This window comes from Ursus arctos, unplaced genomic scaffold (genome assembly GCF_023065955.2).
Source record: "Ursus arctos isolate Adak ecotype North America unplaced genomic scaffold, UrsArc2.0 scaffold_18, whole genome shotgun sequence".
Lineage (NCBI taxonomy): Eukaryota > Metazoa > Chordata > Mammalia > Carnivora > Ursidae > Ursus > Ursus arctos.
In genome coordinates, this window is record NW_026622852.1 from 26,321,505 (window position 1) to 26,348,267 (window position 26,763).

At 44.2% G+C, this 26,763-nt stretch overlaps 1 protein-coding gene across 2 annotated transcripts in view; it reads left to right on the forward strand.

The window, feature by feature from the left end:
- Positions 1 to 10,011, forward strand: part of RECK (reversion inducing cysteine rich protein with kazal motifs) — a 73,193-nt gene extending 63,182 nt beyond the window's left edge. For both annotated transcript variants that reach the window (XM_026506241.4, XM_026506242.4), the window contains 5 exons: positions 2,969 to 3,161; positions 4,315 to 4,525; positions 6,486 to 6,559; positions 7,386 to 7,541; positions 8,402 to 10,011. In XM_026506241.4, coding sequence (XP_026362026.1) covers positions 2,969 to 3,161; positions 4,315 to 4,525; positions 6,486 to 6,559; positions 7,386 to 7,541; positions 8,402 to 8,623 — 856 coding nt within the window. In that variant the 3' untranslated portion in view covers positions 8,624 to 10,011. The remainder of the gene's footprint in view (positions 1 to 2,968; positions 3,162 to 4,314; positions 4,526 to 6,485; positions 6,560 to 7,385; positions 7,542 to 8,401) is intronic.
- The last annotated feature ends 16,752 nt before the right edge of the window (positions 10,012 to 26,763 follow it).

Sequence of the window (26,763 nt, forward strand, 5' to 3'; positions counted from 1 at the left end):
AGTCCTGTAGTGCCCTGCAGAGTAGTGTCCCCTGCACCCCAGGGCATAGCACTTCCGGTAGTGTCTTCAGTGTGTGCAGTGTGTGCTCTGCTGTTGGGTCCTGGCTGCTTTATCCTTCAAGCCAGTTGTCTGCAGAGGGTGTCTGCTTGTTATGGACAGTGCTTGTTCCTGACCTGAATGTGGGGCATTTTAACTAGGTGTGCTCTGGTCTGTTTGTGAAATGAGACCTGTCACCACTGCTACCAGAACCTAAGCTCTACAGAACTCCCACATGGGGAGATGCAGTGTGAGCAGGGGTTTGGGCTAGTCTTCTGGAGGATGGGCCCTGCCACACTGGGACTCAGGCGGTTGTGACTGGAAGGGGCAGTTCTACCAGAACATGGTGGGGTGGGCCTTGGCGTAAGCAAGTAGAGAGCAGGCGTTGGTGCTGCGCTGGTTCCCGCAGGTGGCCCTGTGCTTATGCTGAGAGGCAGGGGAGGGAAGTGGCGCCTGCCATCTCCTTTTTTCCCTGGAGGGTCTCTCTGTGAACGCTGTCTCTCTGGGACACATTCTGAGATGAGCGAATAACCTCCCTACTGTGTGCCCCAGGTGCTCTTCAGATTGCTATTTCCACACTGTATGTCTGCGAGCTGTTTGCCCTGCCTTTTCCTCAAGAGCAGCCCCAATGTCCTCTGAGCTCTCCCAGAGCCAAGCATGCTGACCTTTAAAACTCCAGGCTGTAAGCCCCACTGGTTACAAGAACTCACGAAATTCAGGCCCTCTTGCTTTCCAAGCCAATTGCTCTGAGGATTTGTTTTCCCCATGCACTGCCCCGTGTGCTAGTTTGTCTCTCACCTTTCTTTGCAACTGTGGCTGCCTCCGCATCACAGGGGCCATGATCCACTCCCTCTCCCAAGCCATGTCTCTGCACTTCCTACCTTCTTCTCTACCTGCAGTTGTGGAGTTTGTTCTGCTAGTCTTCAGATCGATTTCCAGAGTATTTAGGATGGTTTGATAGTTATCCACTGTATTTGCAGGATGGGGTGAGCCTAGGACCCTCCTGCTCCTTACCCTCTTTCACAAACAGACCTGGCTCTATAGGCCAGGTTTAAAAGTGACATTCACCTCTGCTTCCAGCCACACTCCCCTGTCAGAACTCAATCATTTGGCCACAACTACTGCCAGGGAACTTGGGAAATATAATCTAGATGTGTGCCCAGGAAGAAAATTAAGTGAATTTAATGAACATCCAGCGAATGAACCACAATGCTTCACCTTTCTCATATTAAGAGAAATGTAAATTAAATTAAAACTACAACTATATAGCATTTTCCATCTACCAGATTGGCAAAGATAAAAAGTTTGATAACATGATGTAAGGACACAGGCACTCCCATACAAGAAGGGGGTTGGAGGGAGGGTTGGTACATCCTCTATGGAGGGCAGTTTGTCCAAGCCTATCAAAATTTTAAATGCACATACTCTTGACGCAGCATATATAAATGTTTATACTTACATAAAGGATCTCGGGAAGACTAAACAAGAAGTTGACCATAGCGGCCGTCTCTGGGAAAGGGGAAGGGTGGCTGGGACAGAAGAGTAGGAGGCAGACTTATTTTGCACTGTATATAATTTTCTATCTTTACAGCTTCACCATGGGCTTGTGTTATCTGTTCAAAAAATAATTGTTTAAAAAATACGAAGCTGTGTTCATTCATCTACTGATGTACCAGCCATCTTTCTAAACACTAGGACGCAGCACTAAGCAAGACAGAGTCCCTGCCCTGATCATGTTTAATTTAGCCCCCAGATTCTCAACTTTCCAACTGATCTTATTTCTCTATACTCAAATTGATAGTTTTTCCTTCCAAAATTACTGAATGTCTCCTGATATTCTTGGTTCTTATCCCTGCTGTGTTAATAGATAATGAAGTTCTAAATATTCTTTTCCATTATTTTTTTTCAAATGTCTTAAATTTCAAGAAAACCATAACTACATGCATTCTAATTTTCAATCCTGTCAGAAAAGGGACCACAGGTAGTAGTAGTGATGGTGGTGGTCATTTCAGAGCAGCAGGCTTATCCCTAAAGAGAGTAGACGTCATTTCCTTTGAAATTAAAATAATGCTAGCTGCTATATTCTTCTCCTTTTATTTTACAGACTAACATTTGTGTATCCTGTTATTTCAAATGCCCAGTGAAAGCTCAACATTTTAATAGGTCTCCTTACAGAAAGTTATAAATGCCCAATGTAGAAATGAAAGAGCAGAAAAGTCTAAAGAAGAGCTATCATCCCCAACCCTCCAAGGAAGTTCAGGAATTGAGAATGAGGCAAGGTCCTGATGCTACTAGGAAAACCCAGCTTCGTGGGGTGGCATTCTTTTTGTGATTCACGACCAGCCAGTGGCAGGTCCTCAGCCTGTAAGCACAGAAGCCTGAATTTTCAGCGCGTACTGTGAAGCCTTCTCCTACAACAGACTCGTATTACCCAAGCTGGAAATTAAACCCCAGAAAATGCTTCATTTATTATTAACTAAAAGGCCTCTAGCGTCAGACCCCAATCCACCCGATGGGCCTCATATCCTGCCACTTCTATCCCTGTGACCTTGGCTTCTGCCCTCGGGGTCACCTCCCTTTGCCCCAGCACTGTAGTCGTACCACACCTTTGCTCTTGCTGCTCCCTCAGCCTGGCAGGCCCACGCAGCCCTCCTTATCCCCCAGGTGACAGCCAGGACGCCACCTGCTCCTGTTGCTTTCTCCAGGCTCCCAAATCAGAATGACTCATTCCCAAGGGCATTTTGTGTGTAACTTGCTCACTCACTTCTTTGCATGCTTGACTCTCCCACTCCGCATAAGCTCTTGGGGACAGGGACTGTTTCTGATTTCTCTCTTGCTTTTTCCTCAACCTCCTGTGCTTTGTCAGTGCCTTACTGGCCCCATCATTGCCCCTCCCAGCATTGGCTGATGGTGCTGCATTTGTGTTTTCCAGATGCATACCCAAACCACAAGTCTGCCTGACAACTTTTGATAAATTTGGATGTAGCCAATATGAGTGTTTGCCAAGACAGCTCACCTGTGACCAGGTTCGCGATCCTGTTTGTGACACAAACCACATGGAACACGGCAATCTCTGCACTTTGTACCAGAGGGGGCAAAGCCTCTTATACAAAGGCCCTTGCCAGGTACAGTTGTTTGGCTGACAAACCCAAGTATAAAATCAGTTTATGGTCTTTTACAGATGAAGCAGCAGTGAGACCACTTGGGGGTCTTCTGTGAATCCTATCAAATCTGGAGAAATAAGATGAGCCATCCCAAGACTGGTTTTTTCCTCCTAACTCAGGAGGGCCCTCCTGCTAGTGTTGGTACCTTTGTGCATCTAGTGGACAAGCAAGAACGGAGTGGCCTCCTGCTGCCCACCGTTAGGAAAATAATGTAAAGTTACACACCCCTGGGGTGTGTCAGTACCGTTTTCACTTCCCCTTCTGTGGCCCTCATTAGCAAACGGCCCAGGAAGAATGCGAGTTAAAACCACCAAGACAAGAGTCCTTTCCCATTCTTTCCACCGAAGTCCCACTCCTAGAAGAGTGAGTGAAAATTTCTCGAAGACTTAATGTCTTTTTACATCAGTATATCTCTCAGCCTATTACGGTTCGTGTCAAAAACATACCCCCAAGGACAACCCCACACGCGCCACTGCAGGGCCCCCACCCACAGCCAGCTAACACCTGACATAATTGCTTCTCACTTCCTGGTCTTCACTGGCAGGAGAGTGCCTTCGGCATGTCTCCTAGGTCTGTTTTCCCTCAAAGCTTGTGTTCCAAGTGCACTGATACTGTCTACTCTGAATTCCCAGTCTTCTCTTCCTATTTGTTCCCTCTTACTGGCTACAAGTTTTGTCTTACTTATCCTAACCTACCTGATGGGTCCAGAGTCTCCGCCCCACTGATGTCTCCACTCTTCCCTCTACCTATCCCTTCCCAGCACGAAATGATAAGCCTTCTGAATTTGCGTGGAGATTGATCTTGTTTTCATCAAGCAGCTAGGTACTTCTGGAATGATAGAAGTCTGGGGTGGAGGGGGGCAGTATCTCATTTCAGTTCACATGCAATGAGCACCCAAGTCCCAGAGAGGCTCAGCAAAGTAATCGTTTCAATTCATCTTGGGACAGCCCTATTGACCTCACCCCCAACCCAAAGTTTAGCCGACCTTAGGAGCTTAATTAAGAGGGTCCGGGAATTTATACCTGTGTCTTTTTTGCCTTTCTGTTCTGTACTCTTGGTTACAAAAAGTGTGCCATAGAGGGTTATAGGCTAAATGTGCTTTGTTTGTCGCCAGCCCTTCTGCAGAGCCACAGAGCCCATCTGCGGGCACAACGGGGAGACCTACAGTAGTGTGTGTGCTGCTTACTCAGACCGCGTGGCGGTTGATTACTACGGGCCCTGCCAGGCTGTCGGGGTCCTCTCAGAGTACAGTTCTGTCACCGAGTGTGCTGCGGTGAAGTGTCCTTCACTCTCTGCAACCGAGTGCAAGCCCATCGTCCCACCGGGTAGGCCAGCGGTATTTGGGGTGGGATTGGAAAGACTTCCTAAACCACCTCCAGGGAGTGAGTCACTCGGAAAGAGAGCTGACTCATTTACTTAAATTTTTCAAAAAGTCTTGGCTTGGGGTGCCTGGGTGGCTCCGTTGGGTAAGCATCCAACTCTTGATTTTGGCTCAGGTCAGGATCTCGGGGTCGTGAGATTGAGCCCTGCATTGGGCTCCCTGCAACCGCAGAGTCGGCTTGAGATTCTCTCTGTCCTTCTCCCTCTGCCCTTCCCCTGCTCATGATCTCTCTTTCTCTCTTTCTAAATAAATAAATAAAATCTTAAAAAAAAAAAGTTTTGGCTCTACCTGATGCCGATTAGATGTATCACTGCAGGTCCACCTTAAAAAACGGTAGACATCCATCCCGTCCGTTGGATTTAAAACAATGTAGCAGGGGTGCCTGGCTGGCTCGGTCAAAAGAGCATGCAACTCTTGATCTCAGATTTGTGAGTCTGAGCCCCACATTGGGTGTAGAGATTACTTAAAAATAAATCAACTGAAATAAATAAATAGAACAATATGGCAAACTTTTTCAGGCAAAATCCCACCAAACACCAATATATAAATATTTAAAGCAGTATTTCATTATTAAAATTATGGTTATTTGTTCAAATGCATAAAGTTTACTCACTATAAAGTTAATATACAAAGAACTAGTAGTTAATGAATAAAGAATAAGTAATTAATGAATAATGGAAGTACTTTTGAGGAATACAAACATTTGAAATTGAGAGAAACAAGATAGTGGTCTTAGACTGGCCTTACCATCTAGTTGTATATAATTAAGAAAGGTTTATTTCATACAGTTATAAGTAGTAACAATTTTTTTTAAGAATTTATTTATTTATTTGACAGAGAGAGAGTACAAGCAGGGGGAGCGGCAGGGAGAGGGAGAAGCAGGCTCCCCCTGAGCAGAGAGCCCAACATAGGCTCGATCCCAGGACCCTGGGATCATGAATTGAGCTGAAGGCAGATGATGAACCAACTGAACCATCCAGGCGCCCCAGTAGTAACAGTTTTCTTAAACTACTTACCTTAGAGTGCTGTACTTTTCAGTCAGACAGAGGTAGCAGAAAGGACTTTATCCCGTGTCTGCACGGAACAGCTTAATCTGGAGTCTGACAAGTTCATTCCTCCATCCCTGGATTCATCAAATGTTCCTTGAGCTTCTGCTGTGTGCCAGAGACTCATCTAGGCACTGGGGCATAGCAGTGAACAAAACAAAGCCTCTTTACTGGAGACCATGTTCTCATATTTTGTTATCATTTTTTAAGAGCTTAAATATTATTTTTAAAATGAAATTTGAATCAAACACTCATGGGATCCCTAAAACATCTGCTCCTTGTTTTGCAGACAGGAAATTACAGGCCCAGGAAAGCACTTGTCTAGGATCACAGTGAGTTTTGAGGCAGGGCAGGGTCCAGGCCCCCCATCTCTTGAAAGGCAAGCTCTCTCTGCTGTCTTATACCATCACGTGTCACCCTGAAAAGTGCCGAAGGATGAAAGCAAAGGGGCGCCTGGGTGGCTCAGTTGGTTGGGCGTCTGCCTTCAGCTTAGGGCATGATCCCGGGGTCCTGGGATCGAGCCCTGCATCCAGCTCCCTGCTCGGCAGGGAGCCTGCTTCTCCCTCTCCCTCTGCCGTTACCCCCCCCCCAACCCTTTGCTCTCTGGCTCTCTTTCTATCAAATAAATAAATAAAATCTTAAAAAAAAAAAAAGATGAAAGCAGGGGTCGAGGAAGGATTTGAGTAAATGTATAGATAATAAGATCCCAGTTGGTCAGGGAACATACCTAAAAGTACGGTCATCAGGGAGGACAGCTAGAACTCTCCTAGCACAAAAAGAAGGGTTGGTATTTCACTGACTATTTTGAATTCTCATTTTCTAATTCTGAACACACATAAAACGGTTTCTCTTATACAGGTGCTTGTTGCCCATTATGTGCTGGAATGTTAAGAGTTTTATTTGACAAAGAAAAACTGGATACTATTGCAAAGGTAAATTGCTTTACATGCCGGGTACTGTTGAAACCTTATTGATAAACCTCTCAGTAATCCCACAGAGTAGAATGTGTTGTCCCATTTATAGAGGAAGAAAGTATTTCACAGAAAAGCAACTTGCCCAACTTGTATAGCTCATAACTAGTAGAACTAGGGTTTGAGCTCAGGCTGGATGGAACCCCATCTTGTGCTCCTTTCCTCTACACCCTGGCTGTTTAGTGACCTTGCTCTGCACAACATAGCCTGAGCCTGCCTTAGAAAAGGTCCCCTGCTTGCATAGTATGTGGTTAGGGCTGGAGGCAGAACCAAGCAGCCAGAGACCAGTAGACACCTGGATGGTTTCAAGGCTGCCCGCCCTCACAGTCCCCATTCCTCCTGCGGGGGTGCTTCCAGAGCCTGCCACCTTCCCGTGGCCGCTTTGCCCCTTTCCCTTTAATGTACCATCACTTCCGCTCCACTTCTGTGGACACAGGGTTCCAGAAGTGTAGCCAACACCTGCCACTAACTAGAAAATTATCCTCATTTGGATTCAAACACCTGTATTTTTATAGGAAGACTTTAATCATTTTCCTGTGGCTCCCAACTCAGAGCAGTCCCTTACAAGGGAGTGGGGGGCTTCAGGTGAGTGTTTATCTTGGCTACAAAGCTCAGCAGTCAGACAAAAGCCCTTTGGAAAGATTCTGGAGATTCAAAATTCAGCCAGCAGGGCCCCTTTTGGGGCCCCGCACTTACGGGTTCCAGTAGACAAGATAGCAAGGTAGCCTAGGCAGTAATAAGGAATTCCTCTTTTATTCAGGTAATGGAATTTTTTTTCTCTTCCCAGGTAACAAACAAAAAGCCAATAACAGTTCTGGAAATACTTCAGAAAATCCGCATGCACGTATCTGTCCCGCAGTGTGATGTATTTGGATACTTCAGCATTGAATCCGAAATTGTGATCCTGATCATTCCTGTCGATCATTATCCAAAAGCTTTGCAGGTGGGGTTCAGCACACCTTGTGCAGCCTTCTTGTTTGGAGGACTTAGGAGGGGGTAGGAAAGGGGGGCATTTGGAAAGTTAGGTAGGGCAGGAGGGAGAAAAGCCGTCTCGGAAGGACAGAGCTGTACCTACCAGGTGAGCATTTTCCAGGTGACTGAGGCCGGGCACACATCTGACAGCAGACTGTGAAGGAGTGGGGGAGCGGAGAGGCTGAGAGCTCGCTCAGAGTATGCAGACATGGAGGGCATCTGCTTACATACAGATGAGGCAGCTGAGGCCCAGGGAGGGAAGGGGCTGATACAGGTCATGCAGTGACACAGCCGGAGTAGACACCTGTCCCCTTGGGGCTGTGCTCCCACTGGGGAGGAGAAGCCCACTGGGACTGGTCTTACGGACCCCATTTTTCTTCCTCATACTGTAGAGGTGAGCCTCACTCCTGTGGGCCCAAGTGTCCGCATCAAAACAGTGAGGGCTCAAGTGAAGGGAGTGAATACAAGCGGTTTGTAAACTGCCACAGTCAGGAAGCTGAGTAAAGCCCCATTGCTCTCCTCTGGGGTGGGTTAGGAAGCACTGAAAGTCCATTGCCTGTGACTGTGTCTAACCGTGGGTGGTAATGTCTAAACGTGGCTAAGTGGTAAGGGCAGTGGCATTGTGCTTCATTGCTTTTCTGATTTAATTTCCATTGATGCTGTTACTATTGGTGTAATAAAGTAAGACTATATTAAAGTGTGACTTTGGCTAGGAAAAGGACAGAGAAAGCGCATTCTCTGTTGGAATATATGTGGATTGTATCTGACTTGAGCTTTTCAAAAACAGGTTCTGTGGTTGTAGATTTTAAAAATCTGATTCTCCTCTCCCAGATTGAGGCCTGCAATAAAGAAGCAGAGAAGATTGAATCCCTCATCAACTCCGACAGCCCCACTCTGGCGTCCCACGTCCCTCTGTCTGCCCTCATCATTTCCCAGGTACAGGTCTCGAGCAGTGTGCCATCAGCCGGCATCGAGGTCAGAGCCCCGTGCCCCTTCTGCCTCATCCTCCTCAGCCTGGGCCCTGCCTTGTACGTGGTCTGGACACATAACTGACCGCCCGTGAAAAGTGCAAAATGTTCCTCCATCGAGTTTTTCTACATTGTGAAAGACATGCAGGACTCCTGGTTTGTGATTGAATAGTAGCCAAGGAAAAGCACTTGTCACCTCTGTTCACCATACAGTATTTTTTTTTTAATCTGCCAATATTAGGGTTTTTGTTTTGTTCTTACAAATGTTAAAGTATGTTCTTCCAAATACTAATGAAAAGAGGATGTCTTCTTTTGGTGGATCACTGCCTTACAGTTTATACTTTGCTCATCAGATGGGTCCCCCCCACTGTAAAACAAATTTGGTATCATTGATAAGTGAGATGATCACTTTTTAGAAAGGTAACTCACTTTACTATAAGCTTCATACCCAGAAACTTCATTTCAGAGTTCCTTTAAGTATTAAGGGTGCTCCTAGTGTGTGTGTGTGTGTGTGTTTACAGATAATTACCTACTCTATCTAGAAACTAGGGGTCACCGTGAAGAGCCTGCTATTACAGTGTGAAAGATAATGCGTGTTTGGAATTATCATGTAAATCATCAGGCAAATTTAATTACAGAAATTTAATTCAGGAACCCATCTATTGTGTTCAGCAAAGCCAGCTAAGGAAATGGCATTTACGAGATACATTATAAGCAATAGGCTCAGTGGTTACTAATGTGTGTATGACTTTTATGAAAGGGAGAAGTTATATCACATCAAAGCATATTGTATTATGCATTTTTATATTAACCAGATGTATATTCTTCGGTATTCATCCGAGTTAAACTTAGAATTTTTAAATATCAATCTTTAAACCAATTGCTGCTACTTATATACTTGCCAAAAAGTGAAATAATTAGTAGTTCATGTAAATAATACATGATATTTCTATTTTATTATGAAGAAGGTAAATAGCCATATTTGTAAAATGACAATCATGTGTGTTAACCCAGTACTTTCCGTTCATGAAGACACATTGCTTTTTGTGATATGCACAGTGTGGATAAGTGTTCTGTCTGACTTTCTTTTTTGATATAGAATTATAAAGAATTGTGGTTTATATATTTAAAAATGTCAATCTAAGTATTAAAGTGTTTGCATGTTGTCTAAGCAATTGAATACTTTGAATGTGTTTCAGTTTGAAATAAGCTATTCAGTGTAATGCTTCTTGTTTGTATGCACCTAAACTTAGATGTTACATGAAGTATTTTTTTCAGTATTATATGTACCCTTTGAAATATATAAGGATATGCTCATTATACCAAAATATTGTTTAAAAGTGGGCACTTAAAGCTTTCAGAATATCTCAGTGCTGATGTAGCATGTTTGTTGCAATTGCTTTTTCTATATAAATGTCTTCAATGCAATATACTGGAAAGCTTTTCTATTTTAATAAAAATAATTTTATATGATTATGTGTACTTCCAAACAGTGTGGACATTTAAAATGAAACCACTGACCACTCTTGGCTAAGCTATGTCCTTTGCTCTGGAAGGAGAAATTATGGGAGTTTTATTTTTCCAAGCCAAGGGCCCTGGGAAAGCTGATCCCGGGAACGGAGCTGGTCAGCCCAGACCGAGGCTTGACCAGAGGGCATCCTATGGCAGGAACTCAAGTACAAAGACCCTAGCTTTAGGCCCGCCAAGACCCAGGAACAGACTAGGTAGTCCTACTCCCCACGGCCTTGGGCCCAATGTTGCAGCTCCAGGGTACATCACGAGGCAGAGAGAACTTGGCTATGGAGACAAAGGGCCTATTGATTAGAGCCCGAGATGATCTATCAATCAGCTGAGGCTAAGACCCCAAACCTCCATGGCTGACAACAACAGAGGCTCACATTTTATTTCCATCACGTGTTTACTGTGGGTTAGCTGCACTTCTGCGTTACACCATCTTCACTCCAGGACCCCTTCCAGTGTCCTCACAAAGTGGGAGGAAAGAGGCTAGGGCTCTGAGGGAGCTACTCACAGCTTGCTCTTGGGCTGCTGGCCTTAGCATGGTCGACAGCACAGGTGCTGCTAAGGCCCAGGCTGATGACAGACGCCTGCCCAGTTCCTGGAGAGGCTGCTGAGCTCACCACTTCCACCACCACAGATTCATATCCAGCTGTGGCGGATTCCTGTGCAGGAACTAGGAGACCCACTGGTGTTTTACCTGGAGGCATGGCTGACTGACTTGATCTTAGCCCAGACCAAGTCATGATCCTGAAAATGGAGTGGATGAGCCAGGTCCTGCTGACAGTGGACATAGTTAACTCTGGAGACTTAGCTGAAATCACCATCTTCAATCAGCCCTGTGTACAAAATCAGGTGGAGAGCATACACCTGAGCCCGGCATGGTGGCACTAAGAACAACATGCTGGGGGTATGTGTGTGCACAGAGGAAAGACCACGTGAGGACAAAGCAAGATGGTAGCCATCTGCAAGCTAAGGAGAGAGACCTCAGAAGAAACCAATCCTGCTGACACCTTGATCTTGGACTTCCGGCCTTCAGATCTTTGAGAAAATAATAACTGTTATTTAAACCAAAAAACAACAACAACAAAAGGAGGAGGGGAAGAGACAGAACCACAGCTGTCCCTTAGGCCTCTGCCTAGAAGTGACTCTGTTATTTCTGCTGACATCTTACTGGCCCAAGTAAGCCACATGGCCACTCCTGAGTTCAAAAGGTAGGGAGATATAATATTCTGGGGTGGGTATGTGTGTTGGGGGGAGGCGACAAGGATGGAGCTGGGGGAGGGACCATGAGTATTTGAAACAATAATAAGTCTACTATGGAAGTTGTTTCTCATCAGGATAGCCAGGACTGACTAAAACTTTTTATTAGAAAATTAGTAGACGTTTCATGTTCTGAGAAGGAACTAGAGAAATGAGAGAGGTGCTTGGGTTTGGGAGAAAGAGAATATTAAGGGAGGGAAAGATCCAGAGGTTGCTCCTGCTCTCATGACACAAATCATGAGAACTCTGAAGACAGGGGCAAAGCAAGGCCAGGTCAGGTCCGTTTGGGGAGGTCATGCTCCTCACTTGCACACTGCTGTGATAAGCACACCCAGCCTGCCCTGTGTATGACTGTCGGTGGCTTTGCAGCAGCAGTGCCGGATGGAGCCCCTGCTGCTTAGCTCTCCAGCATTCTGCCTAAGGCCCAGTGTGTTGTGCTGGTAGAGGCCTTGAATTAGGATTCTGTAGGAGAAAACTGGGGCTGTGGGGGGAGAAAGACGAGGTTCCTGTGCCCCAATAATTTTAGCAGGGAGGACCTGGAAGTTCAGGAGGACACGGTTCTGTAGGAGGACAATTTAGAAGGTGAGATAACCACGTGAAAAATAGTTCCCAGAGAAAGATCCAGAGGCTCCTATGGCCATAGGTAATGAAACCAAGATACTAGAAAAACAAATGAAATTGCTCCCTGTCCAGTCTACAGAAAGTAATTGGGCAGGAATGGACCCCAAGAGAGTCATACGCCCACCTCTGTGGCAGAGAAGGAAAGGCAGGGGAGCTCCGCTCCCACCTCAACCTGATGGAACGGATTTCTCTCAGGAAATAACCCTTTTCCTAGAAGAGGCCTTCTGCCAGATGTGTCCCCTGGGAAGTGTGCATCTCTCTAACAGGCCATTTTAGCCCCCAAACCAGTTTAACCTGGGAGCACACAGGAATGCCTCGCCCTCGGGCTGGGCACACACCTGGAGGTGTTACACCTGTCAGTCACCAGAGCCCTGTAACAACCACGGGGGTGCTCTGAAGGCTGACCTACTGAGAAAGGGAATTACCCAAAGTGACTAATAATATGTTTGTTATACCAAGAGCAAAAATGGGAACAAAGAGGAGAGTCTGTGATGAGTGCAGGAAATTGAAATCCATTAGTGCAAAAAGAAAGAGGCCAGCTCAAGGAAGATTCTCCTTGCTTCCTGGATGCCTCGCTTCGGAACCAGCTCTATCAGGGAGCTTCCTGGGGCTCCAGGACAGAGGACCCGGGCTTAAGGCTTGTCATTGGATGACACTGAATGGTTGATCTCCCCCAGGTCACCATTCTTCTGTAGCACACGGACAGCACAGGTATGTCACTCACGCCACCACCTCCTCATTTTGTGTCCGTGGTAGATCTCAGCTGTGTCATGGTTTCCTGGTGGTTGTCTCAGCTCTAAGCTGAGCTTCAAGCACAGCATTCTGAGCAAGAAGAAAGACAAGAGTCACAAGTGCCTTTCCTTTCGCTGCCAGTGCCTCTTATGAGTAAGAAAACTATCTCTCAGAAATCCCTCAGCAGTTGTCCCTTGTGCTTCCTGGGTCAGGATCAGGTGGTATTCCTGGCCCTAGACGACCAGCCCCGGGGAGCAGCATGACTATAGCTAGCTAGTCAGGGTCTGTACACTCGGCTGCCAAAGCCGAGTCAAAGTCCAGGAAGGCAAGTAGGAAGGCAAAGGCCACCAACAGCATTTGCCTCAAGATAAAACGAGTTTTTGGCAGGCTCATCCTGTTAGGGTGTAAACACAAAAACAGTTTTACTTTTCTAGGAACTGCCCTTAGCTGTGCTAGGAGGACCCCTGTCTGCAGCTAGGCGGTAGAACCCTGCATCAACATCATCTGCGTCCATATCGTCAGTATTACCTCCAGTTATCCAAACAGCCTCATTTCATTTCTCAGGCCTCTTCCGGGGTTATTTTAAAACTTCAATCCCACATCCAACACAAAGGCCTCTCTGGCCTCCTCCAGCCTAGGCTCACTTCTCAGTGAACTGGTGAGCTTGGCATGGTGTCACTATTGGCATCAGTCACAGTCACTAGGACATCTTTAATACAAGCTTTGGGACATTCGTTTCTGGTAAGAAGGTTTGTCAACTAAGATCTCCTGAGTGGCACAGCCGTTAGTTATGGTTTGCCTATACAAGACAGGAGTAGGTAATCTCATTGTAGTCTGTACAGTTGTGGTCTGTACACTGTCTAGTGTGCCTTGGGAGGGGTTAGGAGGAGGAGAGAAAGGAGAAGACAGCAGGCTTCTTAGAGAGGGTTTGATTTGAGTTGGGCCTGAGAGAAATAGGAAGGCTTTGCCAGATGACTTTAGGAGATGCATTTTCAGTAAAAGGTACAGTTTTTTTGGTTTTTTTTTTTAAGATTTTATTTATTTATTCAACAGAGATAGAGACAGCCAGCGAGAGAGGGAACACAAGCAGGGGGAGTGGGAGAGGAAAAAGCAGGCTCGTAGCGGAGGAGCCTGATGTAGGGGCTCGATCCCATAATGTCGGGATCACGCCCTGAGCCTAAGGCAGACGCTTAACTGCTGTGCCACCCAGGCGCCCCAAAAGGTACAGTTTGAACAAAAGTACAGAAGCTTTGGGTGGGTCCCAGTGACAGAAGAGGGAGCTGACAAGTTAGGAAGGGGAGGTATCAGGCAGATCAGATGTGCTGGCCTTGATGTTAGGCCAGCATGGCATCCAGAGCCTCTGCCCTTGCCGTCTTGGTTCTTCTCACTGACCTGGATAGCTCTGGTGTGCATCAAACTTCAGTGTCAAGAGACCTTTGATTGGAGATCATCCGCTGATCTCGTTATCAAGCTGTGCTTCCTCTCCCTCCGTCCTGTGAACATCCTGGACTCTACTGAGGAGACATTGACTGAGCCAGGTGCCAGGCTTCCCCTGGACCTGGCCTCCATTCTCGGGGTTTAGCCTCAGCCTGTTTCAGTTCCACCATGGGAAGAAAGTTAAGCCTGCCAACAATGCTAATGGCCTTGACACAAAACCCATAGAAGACATTTTATTTTCCTTCATTTGGTTTAATGGTTTTCCCTCAGCCCTGGGCTGGTGGGAGTCAAATCCCCACACCCACACAGAGGCTGCTGTATTTCTCAAAGGGATGGGAGGCCCTGCTCCAGAATACTCCTCTCCCCCTGCCTGCTAGCTGTGGAAGAGGCCTGAGTTGTGAGCCCTGCCAGCTGAGGGGAAGGGACAGCAGAGGCATCATTCCTAGGGAAATTCCTTTCCCCAAAACAGCAATCTTGGAGCTGGAGGGTGGATTTCCACTTTGTACATAGAGGGAAACAGTCCCAGAGAGCAGAAGTACTGTCCCAGGGTCGTGCAGCCACGTCAGGGCAAAGCCAAGGCCTGAGGCCAGGTCTGGGCTTTCCCTGGCACAAGGCAACGGCGCAGGATTTGTGCTGCTCAGGGATGGAGCCAGCCATGAGGGAGAGCTCCACGAGGGTGGACACCAGGGGGTGGGCAGAGTGAACTAGGTTCAATGTCAGGTCAGACTGACAAGGCAGGCACACTAGGTGGGGTCTGATAAACAAGTCCAAAGAGCAACAGGAACATGAGAGTAATTGACAAAGCTCTCTAGCACTTTTAATGATGGTTTAGGCAGTGCTTTTCATTTTGGTCTCTCAGAGGCCCACAGCAAAATGGTGTGCAGAGATAGCACATGCAAAGTCTAAGGTCGAGTTAGGTTCTCAAAAGCTTAGGCTCGTGGGAGGCAAGGGTAAGGGAGGAAGCCTTCATGTGGGGAAGCATGCTAACACCCCTGTCCCCAACTCCAAACAGTTTTGTTTTTCCAAACTGAAGTCCACTGTATTGTTTTCTCATTACAAAAAATAACACGTGCACTGGAAACATAAACAAAGGAAAAAGTTACCCACAATGCACCTTCCTCTCCCTGCTTCTACCAGTGAGTCCAGAATCCTTCTAGAGCTTTCTCTGTAGGAAGACCTCTATCTAATTGGGGCAGGATCCCTGCTCTGTCCACATGGGGGCAGAGGTGGTTACCTCACAGCCCCGGGAGGGGAAGTTCAGGAACCTGGTTTCAGCTTTGGGATGTCTCTGCTGTCTCTGCGGGTTTGGCACTTTCCTGCGGGATGGAAGCCCCAGCTTGGCCAGAACCCTGCCAGGTAATCAGGTGACATGCTACCCTCTCCCTGAGTACCCCCTCTGCTGTCTTCCGCCTACCGATCTGGCAGCGAGCTCCGCTGGAGATGTGAGTAGCTGCTTTCCTGAGCCCGCAGGTGAGCTTCCATGTTGGTCCCGGCCCAGCAGGAAAACACGTGGCCCCCGCGATTAGGATCATTTGAGGAAGGCTCGGTAGGGGACTAGCTCCAGAGGTGCGCGCAGAGTGTACGGAAGTGCAGGGAGAGTGCGGGTGTGAGCTGTAAGCCCACAGCGGTGAGGTGGTTCCCTGGACACAGGCGGGCACTGCAGGCACCGTCATGTCGTCCGCGCCGCCGTCCCGCCGTTCGCTGAGCCCAGGCACACACCTGAGGACGAGGGGGCCCGTTGCTGTCACAAGGCAGGCCCGCCTCCCCGAGGGACAGCAGAGCCGAGTCAACCTAGGGAAGGAAGCGGAGCAAAGAGAAGCTAGCACAGTCGTCCAGGGCAATGGAGAGTCGGAGGAGGAGGACATGGGGCTGCATCGGCCCACCGGGCGCGGCGCCCAAGGTGGCGAGGGCCTCTCGGCCTCACGCTCTGGAGGCGACCCCGGCGCGCTCCTTCCTTCCTGACGCCGCTCGCGTCCTGGGTCCCCTCCTGGCCCTTCACGCCTCCATTTTCGAGCGTCTCTCCCCACCCCGATGGGGAACGCGTCCGGGCCCTCTGCACCTTCTTGACTCACACAACGCCGCCCTCAGGCAGCCGCGCTGGAGACCGTCTGCGCCGCCGGGGAGCCCTCCGGATCAGCCCTCCGGATCAGGGCGAGGAGCCAGCAGCCCTCGGGGAGTGAGTATGCGCTTTGCTGCTGCAACAGCCGGGCCGTCCTTGTGAGGAAGGGGTATGGTCCCCAAAATAAAACGGACGTGGTCCCGGGTCTGCGGAAGTAAGTCTATACCTGAGTGCTTTTAAAATGCGGTGCTGTTGTCGTTGCTATCCTCAACGTGCCCCCACGTTGGAAGATTTCAACCTTATAATTTGAATCTTATGGAAGATTTCAACCTTATAATTTGAAAGTGAAAATCCATATACTCACCATTGAGGTTCTTCAATGAACATTTTGCTATATTTGCTTTATTGCTATTTATTCATCTATCCATCCATCTTATTTTTTTTATGTGTTTCATAGTAAGTTGTAATCATCAATACATTTGCCCCCAAATACTTTAGTATTCATTCATTAGCTATAGTTCAATATTTGTTTATGGTTCTTTTCTTAATTTTTTAAATTTTTCTAGCTCCTTTCATCCAACACTTAGTTTATTTTTTTCTTTTAAAGTAAGTAGTATAATAATATTTAAGATTTATTGACCATCAGTCATGTTTCAGGCCATTTTAGAGGCATTTTTTTAATCGAAGATCAAGGAACAGCCTTCTCTCTCCAGGCCCCAAATTAGGTAATAGGATTGTTTCTGTAACTTAGTAAACATAAGGCTCAGAATTCTAGGAGACTTGTGTAAGTCAGGTTGGGCTCCTATAACAACCTACCATCAACCGCGTGGCTTATCAACAACAGAAACCTATTTCTCACAGTTCTGGACGCTGGAAGTCTAAGATCAGGGTGCTAGCAGGTCGGGTTCTGGTGAGGGCCCTCTTCTGAGCTACCGTCTGACTTCTAGTTGTGTGCTCACATGGCAGAGGGAAGAGGGAACTCTCTCAGGCCTCTTACGTGGGTACTAGTCCCATTCATGAGGACTCCACCCTCATGACCTAATCACCGCCCAAAGGCCCACCTCCAAATACCATCACCCAGGGGATTAGGTTTCAACATACGAATTTTAGAGGGACACAAGCATTCAATTTATAACAATACAGGTATCAGTAAGAAGGGATTTTCCTTAAAGTCCCTTTATTTTCAAATCAAAGGATTAAGTAAGAGTAAGTCACTATACACTTTTCTCGGCCCTTTGATGGTGAAGTTTCCTTACTGGCTTTCAGATGAGTTCCCTCTCTCAGGAAAGGAGGGCAGTAAGAGACTCGTCTACAGTTTAGCTCTGTGGAGATAATGTGGTGACTACTTCTCTCCCTTTTACCTTCTGACCTTCCTCTTGCTTGTCCAAGATTGACAGTGATGTCATCTAATTACAGCTTTTCTTTCTCATTTGGAGCAGTGAGAGATAAATTTGGTCTATATGTTATCAGGAATACTATACTGCAAATCAGCAAAATGTAAACTCTAAGAAAACACTCCATGCTCAGTTATGTCTTACCTCTATTATCACATGGGACCAACCCAGCTTGAGCCTTGGGTGTCACACTCTTCTCCTGACAGTTTCTGCTGGAAGAACAGCCGTGTGACAAGTGGCCAAGAATGACCAAAAAGTTTCCTGAACCACTTTCTCAAGATTGTCCGAGGATTCCTTTCACACAGGCATAGTACTAAGTGCTTTAAAGGAATTATCTCACGCAATTCTCACAACCCGTCTATAAAGCAAATACAGTTGACCTTGAACAACACAGATTTGAACTGAGTGGGTTCACTTACACGTGGATTTTTTTTTTATGAATAGGGTACAGTACTATAAATGTAGTTTTTCTTCTTTATGATTTTCTTAAAAAACATTTTCTTTTCTCTGGCTTACTTTATTGTAAGAACACAGTATATATTATATCACATATAGAATGTGTGTTAATCGACTGTGTTATTGGTAAGACTTCTGGTCAGTGGTAGGCTATTAGTAGTTAAGTTTTTGGAGAGTCAAAAGATATACACAGATTTTCTACTGTGTGGCGGTGGTCAGTGCCCCTAACCACCATGCTGTTCAAAGAGAAACTGTAATATTATTTTTTTAAGATTATTTATTTATTTATCTATCTATCTATCTATCTATTTATTTGTCAGCAAGAGAGAGAGCACACAAGCAGAGGGAGTGGGACATGGGGCTCCATCCCATGGGCTCTGGGATGATGACTTGAGCCAAAGGCAGACGCTTAACCAACGGAGCCACCCAGGTGTACCAAACTGTATTATTATTAACATCATTTATAGTTGATGCAACTAAGCCTTGAAATTAAAGAATTTCTCCAAGGTCACGTGGCTGGCAAGTAACAGAGCAGGGACATTTTGAACCCAGGCCTAACTTAAAGCTTATGCTCATATTTATTATACTGTGTATTTTCCTATAAGTACAGCTTTGGCTGCATCCCATATATTTTCTAACAACAGTAATAAAGAGAGTATAACAGAATAAAATAAGGAGATTTTCTGCCAAGGTTTTTAATTTCTAGTTGCTATGGCTTTCTACCCGTGGAGCTACTACAGTGAATTTTTTGTTCTAAAAACCTCTGCAGAACAAGAGCCAACGCCTGAAGGGCTTAAAGCATAGTTTGAGTCTTAAACTATGGGGAAGACTTTATAACGATGTAAGAGCTCAGATTGAGAAAGGCTGAGTCATGGGATGCAGCACATTGTGGGGAAACAGATTTTAGGACAAAAACAAAGTGCCTTTTTCTGGAAAGAGAGATCTGGTCGACATTTGCTGGGTTTAGGCTGCTCAGCTTGTGGAGGGGTCTCTATCTGAGCGTAAAAGATCTTGTACCTAATGATGGAAGCTGCAAGAGGGTAAACATTCATTTCTCTATTTTTTTTTCTGAAAGCTTGTGTGAAGGCATGTGACCCTGGTTCTACCAGATGCTCCTGCCCAGGAATCTGAGTCTGGAAAAGTTGACCCAGAAATGTGAAGAGAGCCAGGAAAGATTCTGGATTGCTTGAGTATCAATCCCTAAGAGACTAAGTAGATGTGACGGAGTTTCCTTCAGTGTTCAAGTGTATGTTTTCTGCCATCAGTAGAATTTGGACTTGATCTAGACAGAGAAAGAGTTCCCTTTTACATATCTAAATTGTGATCAGGAAATGTTACATGCACAGTGTAAACAGTGACATTTAAAGAGTGCTAAGTGTCATCTCATTTAGTTGGATAAAAATCCTCCAAGATAGGTATTATTATCTTTATATCAACACCTGGATCAGAATCACCGTCAGCGGGGAGCAGAGCCAGAGCTTGGACGACGGCCACATGACTTCATGCCTATGCCCCACACTCTTAAACATTACAGTTCGTGTTCTAACTGTCATTCATCTCGGAACATCTGCTTTGATTTTGCCTTTCAGTGCTCTAGGAGGGACTTTTTAAAAAATGTATAAATGGTTCAAAATTTTACAGTTAACCTTTTGTTACTAAGTTTTAGTTTTATTACGTCATGCTCAGAAAATTTAACTAACTAAATGGTTCTACTTTTAGGAATTTATCATGGTTTAGTTTAAGGCCTACTATTGGGGTCAACTTTTGTATTTGTTCCCCAGAAATTTGAAAATAAAGTGATCAAGTTTAAATGACCTAACACAAATTAAGAGGCAGATATTGTCAGACTGGATAAAAAGAAAGATACAACTACATCTTGTCAACTATAGTTGTCCATTTTTAATGTAATGAAACAGATTGGCTAGAAGTTAAAGGGTGAAGTAGTGGTAAACATTTCTATAGTGCTTGTTCTGTGTCAAGAATGGTTCTGGGGCGCCTGGGTGGCACAGTTGGTTGAATGTCCAACTCTAGGTTTTGGCTCAGGTCATGATCTCAGGGCCCTGATCTCAGTGTCATGAGATCGAGCCCTGTCAGTCTCCATGTTCAGTGTGGAATCTGCTTAAGTTTCTCTCTCCCTCTGCACCACCCCCAACTCTTGAACATGCTCTCTCTCTCTGTCTCAAATAATTTTTTTAAAAAAAGAACTGTTCTAAGCACTTTATGTGTATTAGCTCATTTATCTTCACAATCATTGTACGAGGGAGGTATTATTACTATTCCCATTTTACAGAGGAGAAAACTGAGTCAAATAACTTATCCAAGGACACACATTGTTCACATGAAGTTTGTATTTTTATATTTACAGAGCATTCAATTACAAGGGGCTTAGTGTGAACAATGTCGCAATAAAGCAAAAGGTATACATTTTTTGCATATGTGTACACATTTCATCTTATATATTTCTATACTTCTCAATATACATAACCTTCAAAATACATCAAAATCAAGTTTTTTTTAATTTATTATTTTTTAAAGATTTTATTTATTTATTTGAGAGAGAGCACAAACAGGGGAGAAGGGCAGAGGGAGAGGGAAAAGCAGGCTGCTGAGTGAGGAGCCTGATGTGGGGCTCGATCCCAGGACCCTGGGATCATGACCTAGCCAAAGGCAGATGCTTAGCCAACTGAGCCATCCAGGCACCCCTCAAAATCAAGTTTTATGCCAATAAAGCTATAATTCTATGAAGCATAAAGGCCAAATGGCATTCTGCTATGGGAAACAATAGTATCCCATGTTGCTGAAACAAGGAAAAAATGTTTAAGGGTAGAAATTAGATGAATCTACTAGTACTAATTTTAAAAAGCTTTAATGACTACATTAATATCTAACTATATTTCACAGGAAGGAATATTAACAGAGATAGAGCCCTTTCATAATAAGTTAATTTATCAAAATGATACAAGAATTTTCAGTGTTTATGCTCCAAATAAACAGTTTCACGGGGCACCTGGGTGGTGCAGTCGTTAGGCGTCTGCCTTCGGCTCAGGGCGTGATCCTGGAGTCCTGGGATCGAGCCCCGCATCAGGCTCCTCTGCTGGGAGCCTGCTTCTTTCTCTCCCACTCCCCCTGCTTGTGTTCCCTTTCTCGCTGGCTGTCTCTCTCTCTGTCAAATAAACAAATAAAATCTTAAAAACTAAATACATAAATAAATAAACAGTTTCAAAATACATGAAGCACCCAAAACAGTCTACACATTCAGTGCAATCCCTATCAGAATACCATCAACATTTTCCACAGAGCCGGAACAAATAATCCTAAAATTTGTATGGAACGACAAAAGACCACAAATAGCCAAAGTAATATTGGAAAGAAAATCGAAGCTGGAGGCATCACAATTCCGGACTGCAAGCTCTATTACAAAGCTGTAATCATCAAGCCAGTTTGGTACTGGCACAAAAACAGACACATAGATCAAAGGAACAGAATAGAGACCCCAGAAATGGACCCTCAACTCTATGGTCAACTAGTCTCTGACAAAGCAGGAAAGAATATCCGATGGGAAAAAAGTCAATCTCTTCAATAAATGGTGATGGAAAAACTGGACAGAAAAATGAAACTGGACCACTTTCTTACACCATACACAAAAATAAACTCAAAATGGATGAAAGACCTAAATGTGAGATGGGAATCCATCAAAATCCTAGAGGAGAACACAGGCAGCAACCACTTTGACCTCGGCCACAGCAACTTCTTGCTAGACATGTCTCTAAAGGCAAGGGAAACAAAGGCAAAAATGAACTATTGGGACTTCATCAGGTTAAAAAACTTTTGCACAGCAACAGAAACAGTCAACAAAACTAAAAGGCAACCTACAGAATGGGAGAAGGAATTTGCAAATGTCGTATCAGATAAAGGGATAGTATCTGAAATCTATAAAGAACTTATCAAACTCAACACCCAAAAACCAAAAGATCCAGTCAAGAAATGGGCAGATGACATGAACAAACATTTCTCCAAAGAAGACATACAAATGGCCAACAGACACATGAAGAAATGCTCCACATCACTCGGCATCAGGGAATTACAGATCAAACCCACAGTGAGATACCACCTGACACCGGTCAGAATGGCTAAAACTAACCACTCAGGAAATGACCGGTATTGGCAGGGATGCGCACAAAGGGGAAGCCTCTTAGGCTGTTGACAGGAATGTGAACTGGTACAGCCACTCTGGGAAACAGTCCGGAGGTTCCTCAAAAAGTTAACAATAGAACTACCCGACAACCCAGCGATTGCACTACTAGGTATTTATCCAGAGGATATAAACATAGTGATTCGAAGGGGCACGTACACCCCAGTGTTACTAGCAGCAATGCCCACAATTGCCAAAATATGGAAAGAGCCCAGATGTCCATTGACAGATGAATGAATAAAGAAGATGTGGCCTATGTATACAATGCGATATTACTCAGCCATCAAAAAGAATGAAATCTTTCCATTTGCAATGACGTGGATGGAGCTAGAGGGTATTTAGCAAAGTGAAATAAGTCAGAGAAAGACAAATAGCATATGATTTCACTCATATGTGGAATTTAAGAAACAAAACACATGAACATAGGGCAAGGGAAGGAAAAATAAGATAAAAACAGAGAGGCAAACATAAGAGACTCTTAACTCTAGGAAACAAACTGAGGGTTGCTGGAGGGAAGGTGGGTCGGGGGATGGGGTAATTGCGTGATGAGCATTAAGGAGAGAACTTGATGTAATGAGCACTGGGTGTTACATGCAACTGATGAATCACTAAATTCTACCCTTGAAACTAATAATACAGTAAATGTTAACTAAACTGAATTTAAATTAAAACTTTTTTTAAAAGTACATGAAGCAGAACTTACTAGAATATCAGGAGAAATAGATCCACAATTATAGCTGAAGATTTCAACATCCCTCTCTCAGTATTTGATAGACTAAGTAGACAGAAAATCAGGAAGGATAAAAAAGATTTGAACAACATTATCAATCAACTTCACCTAACTGAAATTTATGGAAATTCTACCCAGTAACAACAGCACACAGTCTTTTCAAGTGTACACAGAATGTTTACCAAGATAAAACCACACTCTGGGCCATAAGATAATTCTCAGTAAATGTATAAAAGGATTGAAGTCATACAAAGTATATTCTCTGTCCACATAGAATTACAGTGAGAATCAATAATAGAAAGATATCTGGAATTTCCCAAATATTTGGAAAGTAAATAACGTTTTAAAATAACCTAGAAGTCATGAGAGAATAAGTCACAAGCGAAATTAGAAATGATTTTGAACTGAATAAAAACGGAGGCACAACATATCAAATTTAGTGACATGCAGCTAAAAACAGTCTTAGAGGGAAATTTATAGCACTTAATGCTTATATTAGAAAGGAAGAAGGTCTTAAAATCAATGACCTTAACTTCCAATGGCCAACAGACACATGAAAACATGTTCAACATCCCTAGCCATCAGAGAAATACAAATCAAAACCACAATGAAATACCTTAGACCAGTCAGAATAGCTAAAATTAACAAAACAGGGAATAATAGATGTTGGCAAGGATGTGGAGAAAGGGGAAGTCTGTTACACTGTTGGTGGGAATGCAAGATGGTACAGCCACTCTGGAAAACAGTATGGAGTTTCCTCAAGATGTTAAAAATAGAGTTATCCTATGACCCAGCAATTGCACTACTAGGTATTTACCCCAAAGATACAGATGTAATAAAAAGAAGGGGCACCTGCACTCCAGTGTTCACAGCAACAATGTCCACAATAGCCAAACTGTGGAAGGACCCAAGATGCCCTTCAACAGATGAACAGATGAAGAAGATGTGGTCCATTTATACAATGGAATATGACTCAGCCATCAGAAAGAAGGAATACCCAGCGTTTGCATCGACATGGATGGAACTGGAGGGGATTGTGCTAAGTGAAATAAGTCAAGCAGAGAAAGACAATTATCATATGGTTTCACTCATATGTGGAACATAAGGAATAGCACGAAGATCATAGGGGAAGGGAAGGAAAACTGGGAAGAAATCAGAGAGGGAGACAAACCATGAGAGACTCTGGACTCGGGGAAACAAACTGAGGGTTTCAGAGGGGAAGGGGGGGAATGGGGTAGCTGGGTGATGGGTGTTAAGGAGAGCACGTGTTGTGATGAGCACTGGGTGTTATACGCAAACAATGAATCATGGAACACTGCATCAAAAACTAATGATGTACTATAAAAAAGAATGCAAAAAAAAGAATACATGCAAAGAGAAGCCAATAAAAGCAATTGAGAAATTGTAAAAAAAGAAAAAAAAAAGAAAAAGAAAGAAAAAAATGACCTTAACTTCCCCCTTCTAGAAAAATAAGAGCAAATTAAACCCCATGTAAATGGGGGAAAAAAGTAATAAATATTAACATCAATGAAATAGTAAACGGGAAAACTATAGAGAAAATCAATGAAACAAAAAGCTGGTTTTTTGAGATCAATAGTACAATTGATTCTCATGATTTGCAGCAGTTATGTTCTGTAAAATTGCAAGGGACACCGCATTAGAGAATACTGACCCATTGCTACTAGGGAAAATACAGGGTTAGGTTCCTATGAGCCTCTGGCTGCAACATTTTTGTCGGTGCATCAGTAATAGCCTTGCTTTATGTGTCTTTGTTTAAAGACATCTTATTTAATTTATACTGTTGATTCATGAACAAGGAACTCATGGGCAACAGCACTCGAACTCATGCCTGAACAAAGTTTATCCGGCACATAAGTTTTCTCCATAATGCACAACACAGCCCTCTTGCATTTAGGGGCACTAAACAACACTTCAGCACTTCACTTGGGGACCATTTTAAACAGCAGAATCACCAACAGAAAACAAAAAAAATGCCCCAAACCTGGGACTACACAGACTCGGGAAAGGACATCTGTTTGCAGTATGAGAGCTGTCTCATGGCGTCTCCTTGTTCCGCCTCAACTGAGAATTTATGTGTTGGGCAATGCAAATTTTTCAATGTCTGCACATGTTTTCCAATGACTGAAAGTGTTGCAAGTATTGATTTGAGGGTTACAAATGAATCTTATCAAGTAGGTGAATTCGTAAATACAGAATGCACAAATAATGAGGATCAACTGTGTTGACAAACCTTTAGAAGGCACAATATCAGAAATGATAAAGGGTCACCGTTAGACATCATTCAGTTAAAGGATAACAATATTAGCAACCTCACACATATAAATTCCACCACTTCGGTGAATGAAATACACAAATTTCTTAAAAGATATAAGTTACCGAAGCTCACAGAAGAAGAAAAGAACAATCTGAAGAGCTCCATCTCTATCAATAAAGCTGAATTTGTAATTGAAAACCTTCCCCCCCCCAAAAAAAGAATGAAAACACCTCCATGCCTAGATGGCTTCACCAATGATTTGTAGCAAATATTTAAGAAAGAAATAATACTAATTCTATACAAACTCTTCCAGAAAATAGTAGAGAGAGCCCTTTCCAACTTCTTTTATAAGGCCAGTGTTGATCCCCAAATCTGAAAAAGACATTACAAGAAGAAAAAACTAAATACAGAACAAACACCCCACAAAACATAGATTAAAGAGGATATAAATAAACAGAAAGATACACTATGATGATGGACCAGCAACACAATATCGTTAAGAGGTCAGTTCCCCCCCAAGTTTATCTATGTATTCACGACAATCCCAATCAAAATCCCAGCAGGTCATTTGTTTTATAGTAATTGATGAGCCGATTCTAAAATTTATGTGGAAATGCAAAGTACTTAAAATGAACAAAACAAAAAAAAAATAAAGTAAAATGAACAAAAGAACTTCAAAAAGAAAAAGAATAAGAGGATTTACACTACTTGATATCAAGATTTATTATAGGGGCACCTGGGTGGCTCAGTCAGTTAGTGTCCAACTCTTGATGTTGGCTCAGGTCTTGAACTGTTGTGAGTTCAAGCCCCACATTGGGCTCCACACTGGGCATGGAGCCTACTTAAAAAAAAATTAATAAAAAGCTGCAGCAATCGAGATGGGGTTGTATTAGTGTAAAAATATGTGTATAAATATGTGTATAGATCAATGGAACAGAATAGAGAGCCCACATATAGATAGCCAATTCCAGAAATGATACTGGAGCAATTGGGCATTCATATGCCAGATAACGGGAGAGCGAGTTATAATCCTGACTTCATACTACACACCATAATCAGAATGAATGTAAGAGCTAAAACTAACTGTAAGAGCTAAAACTTTAGAACTTCTAGAAGAGGGGCACCTGGGTGGCACAGTCAGTTCAACATCTGACTCTTGGTTTCGGCCCAGGTCATGATAGGGTTGTGAGATCGAACCCCACTTCCGGCTCCAGCTCAGGGTGGAGTCTGCGTGAGATTCTCTCTCTCCCTCTGCCCCCCTTCCAGTTTGCGCTAAATAAATAAATAAATAAAATCTTCAAAAAAATAGAACTTCTAGAAGAAAACATAGAAATATTTCATGATCTTTGAGTAGGTAAGGAGTTCTTAAATAGGGCATAAAACAAAAAAGAAGTGATGACTTGGGTCAAACACTCCCTGTGCCTGACCTTTGTTGCCATTTCTCTCATCTCTGCTTCCTGGGCACCGGCTGGGATCAGTTGGGCAGTGGCTCCCCCTCCAACCAGCCCACAGCCCTTGAAAGGGGGCAATTTGGGCACTGCCCTAACCCAC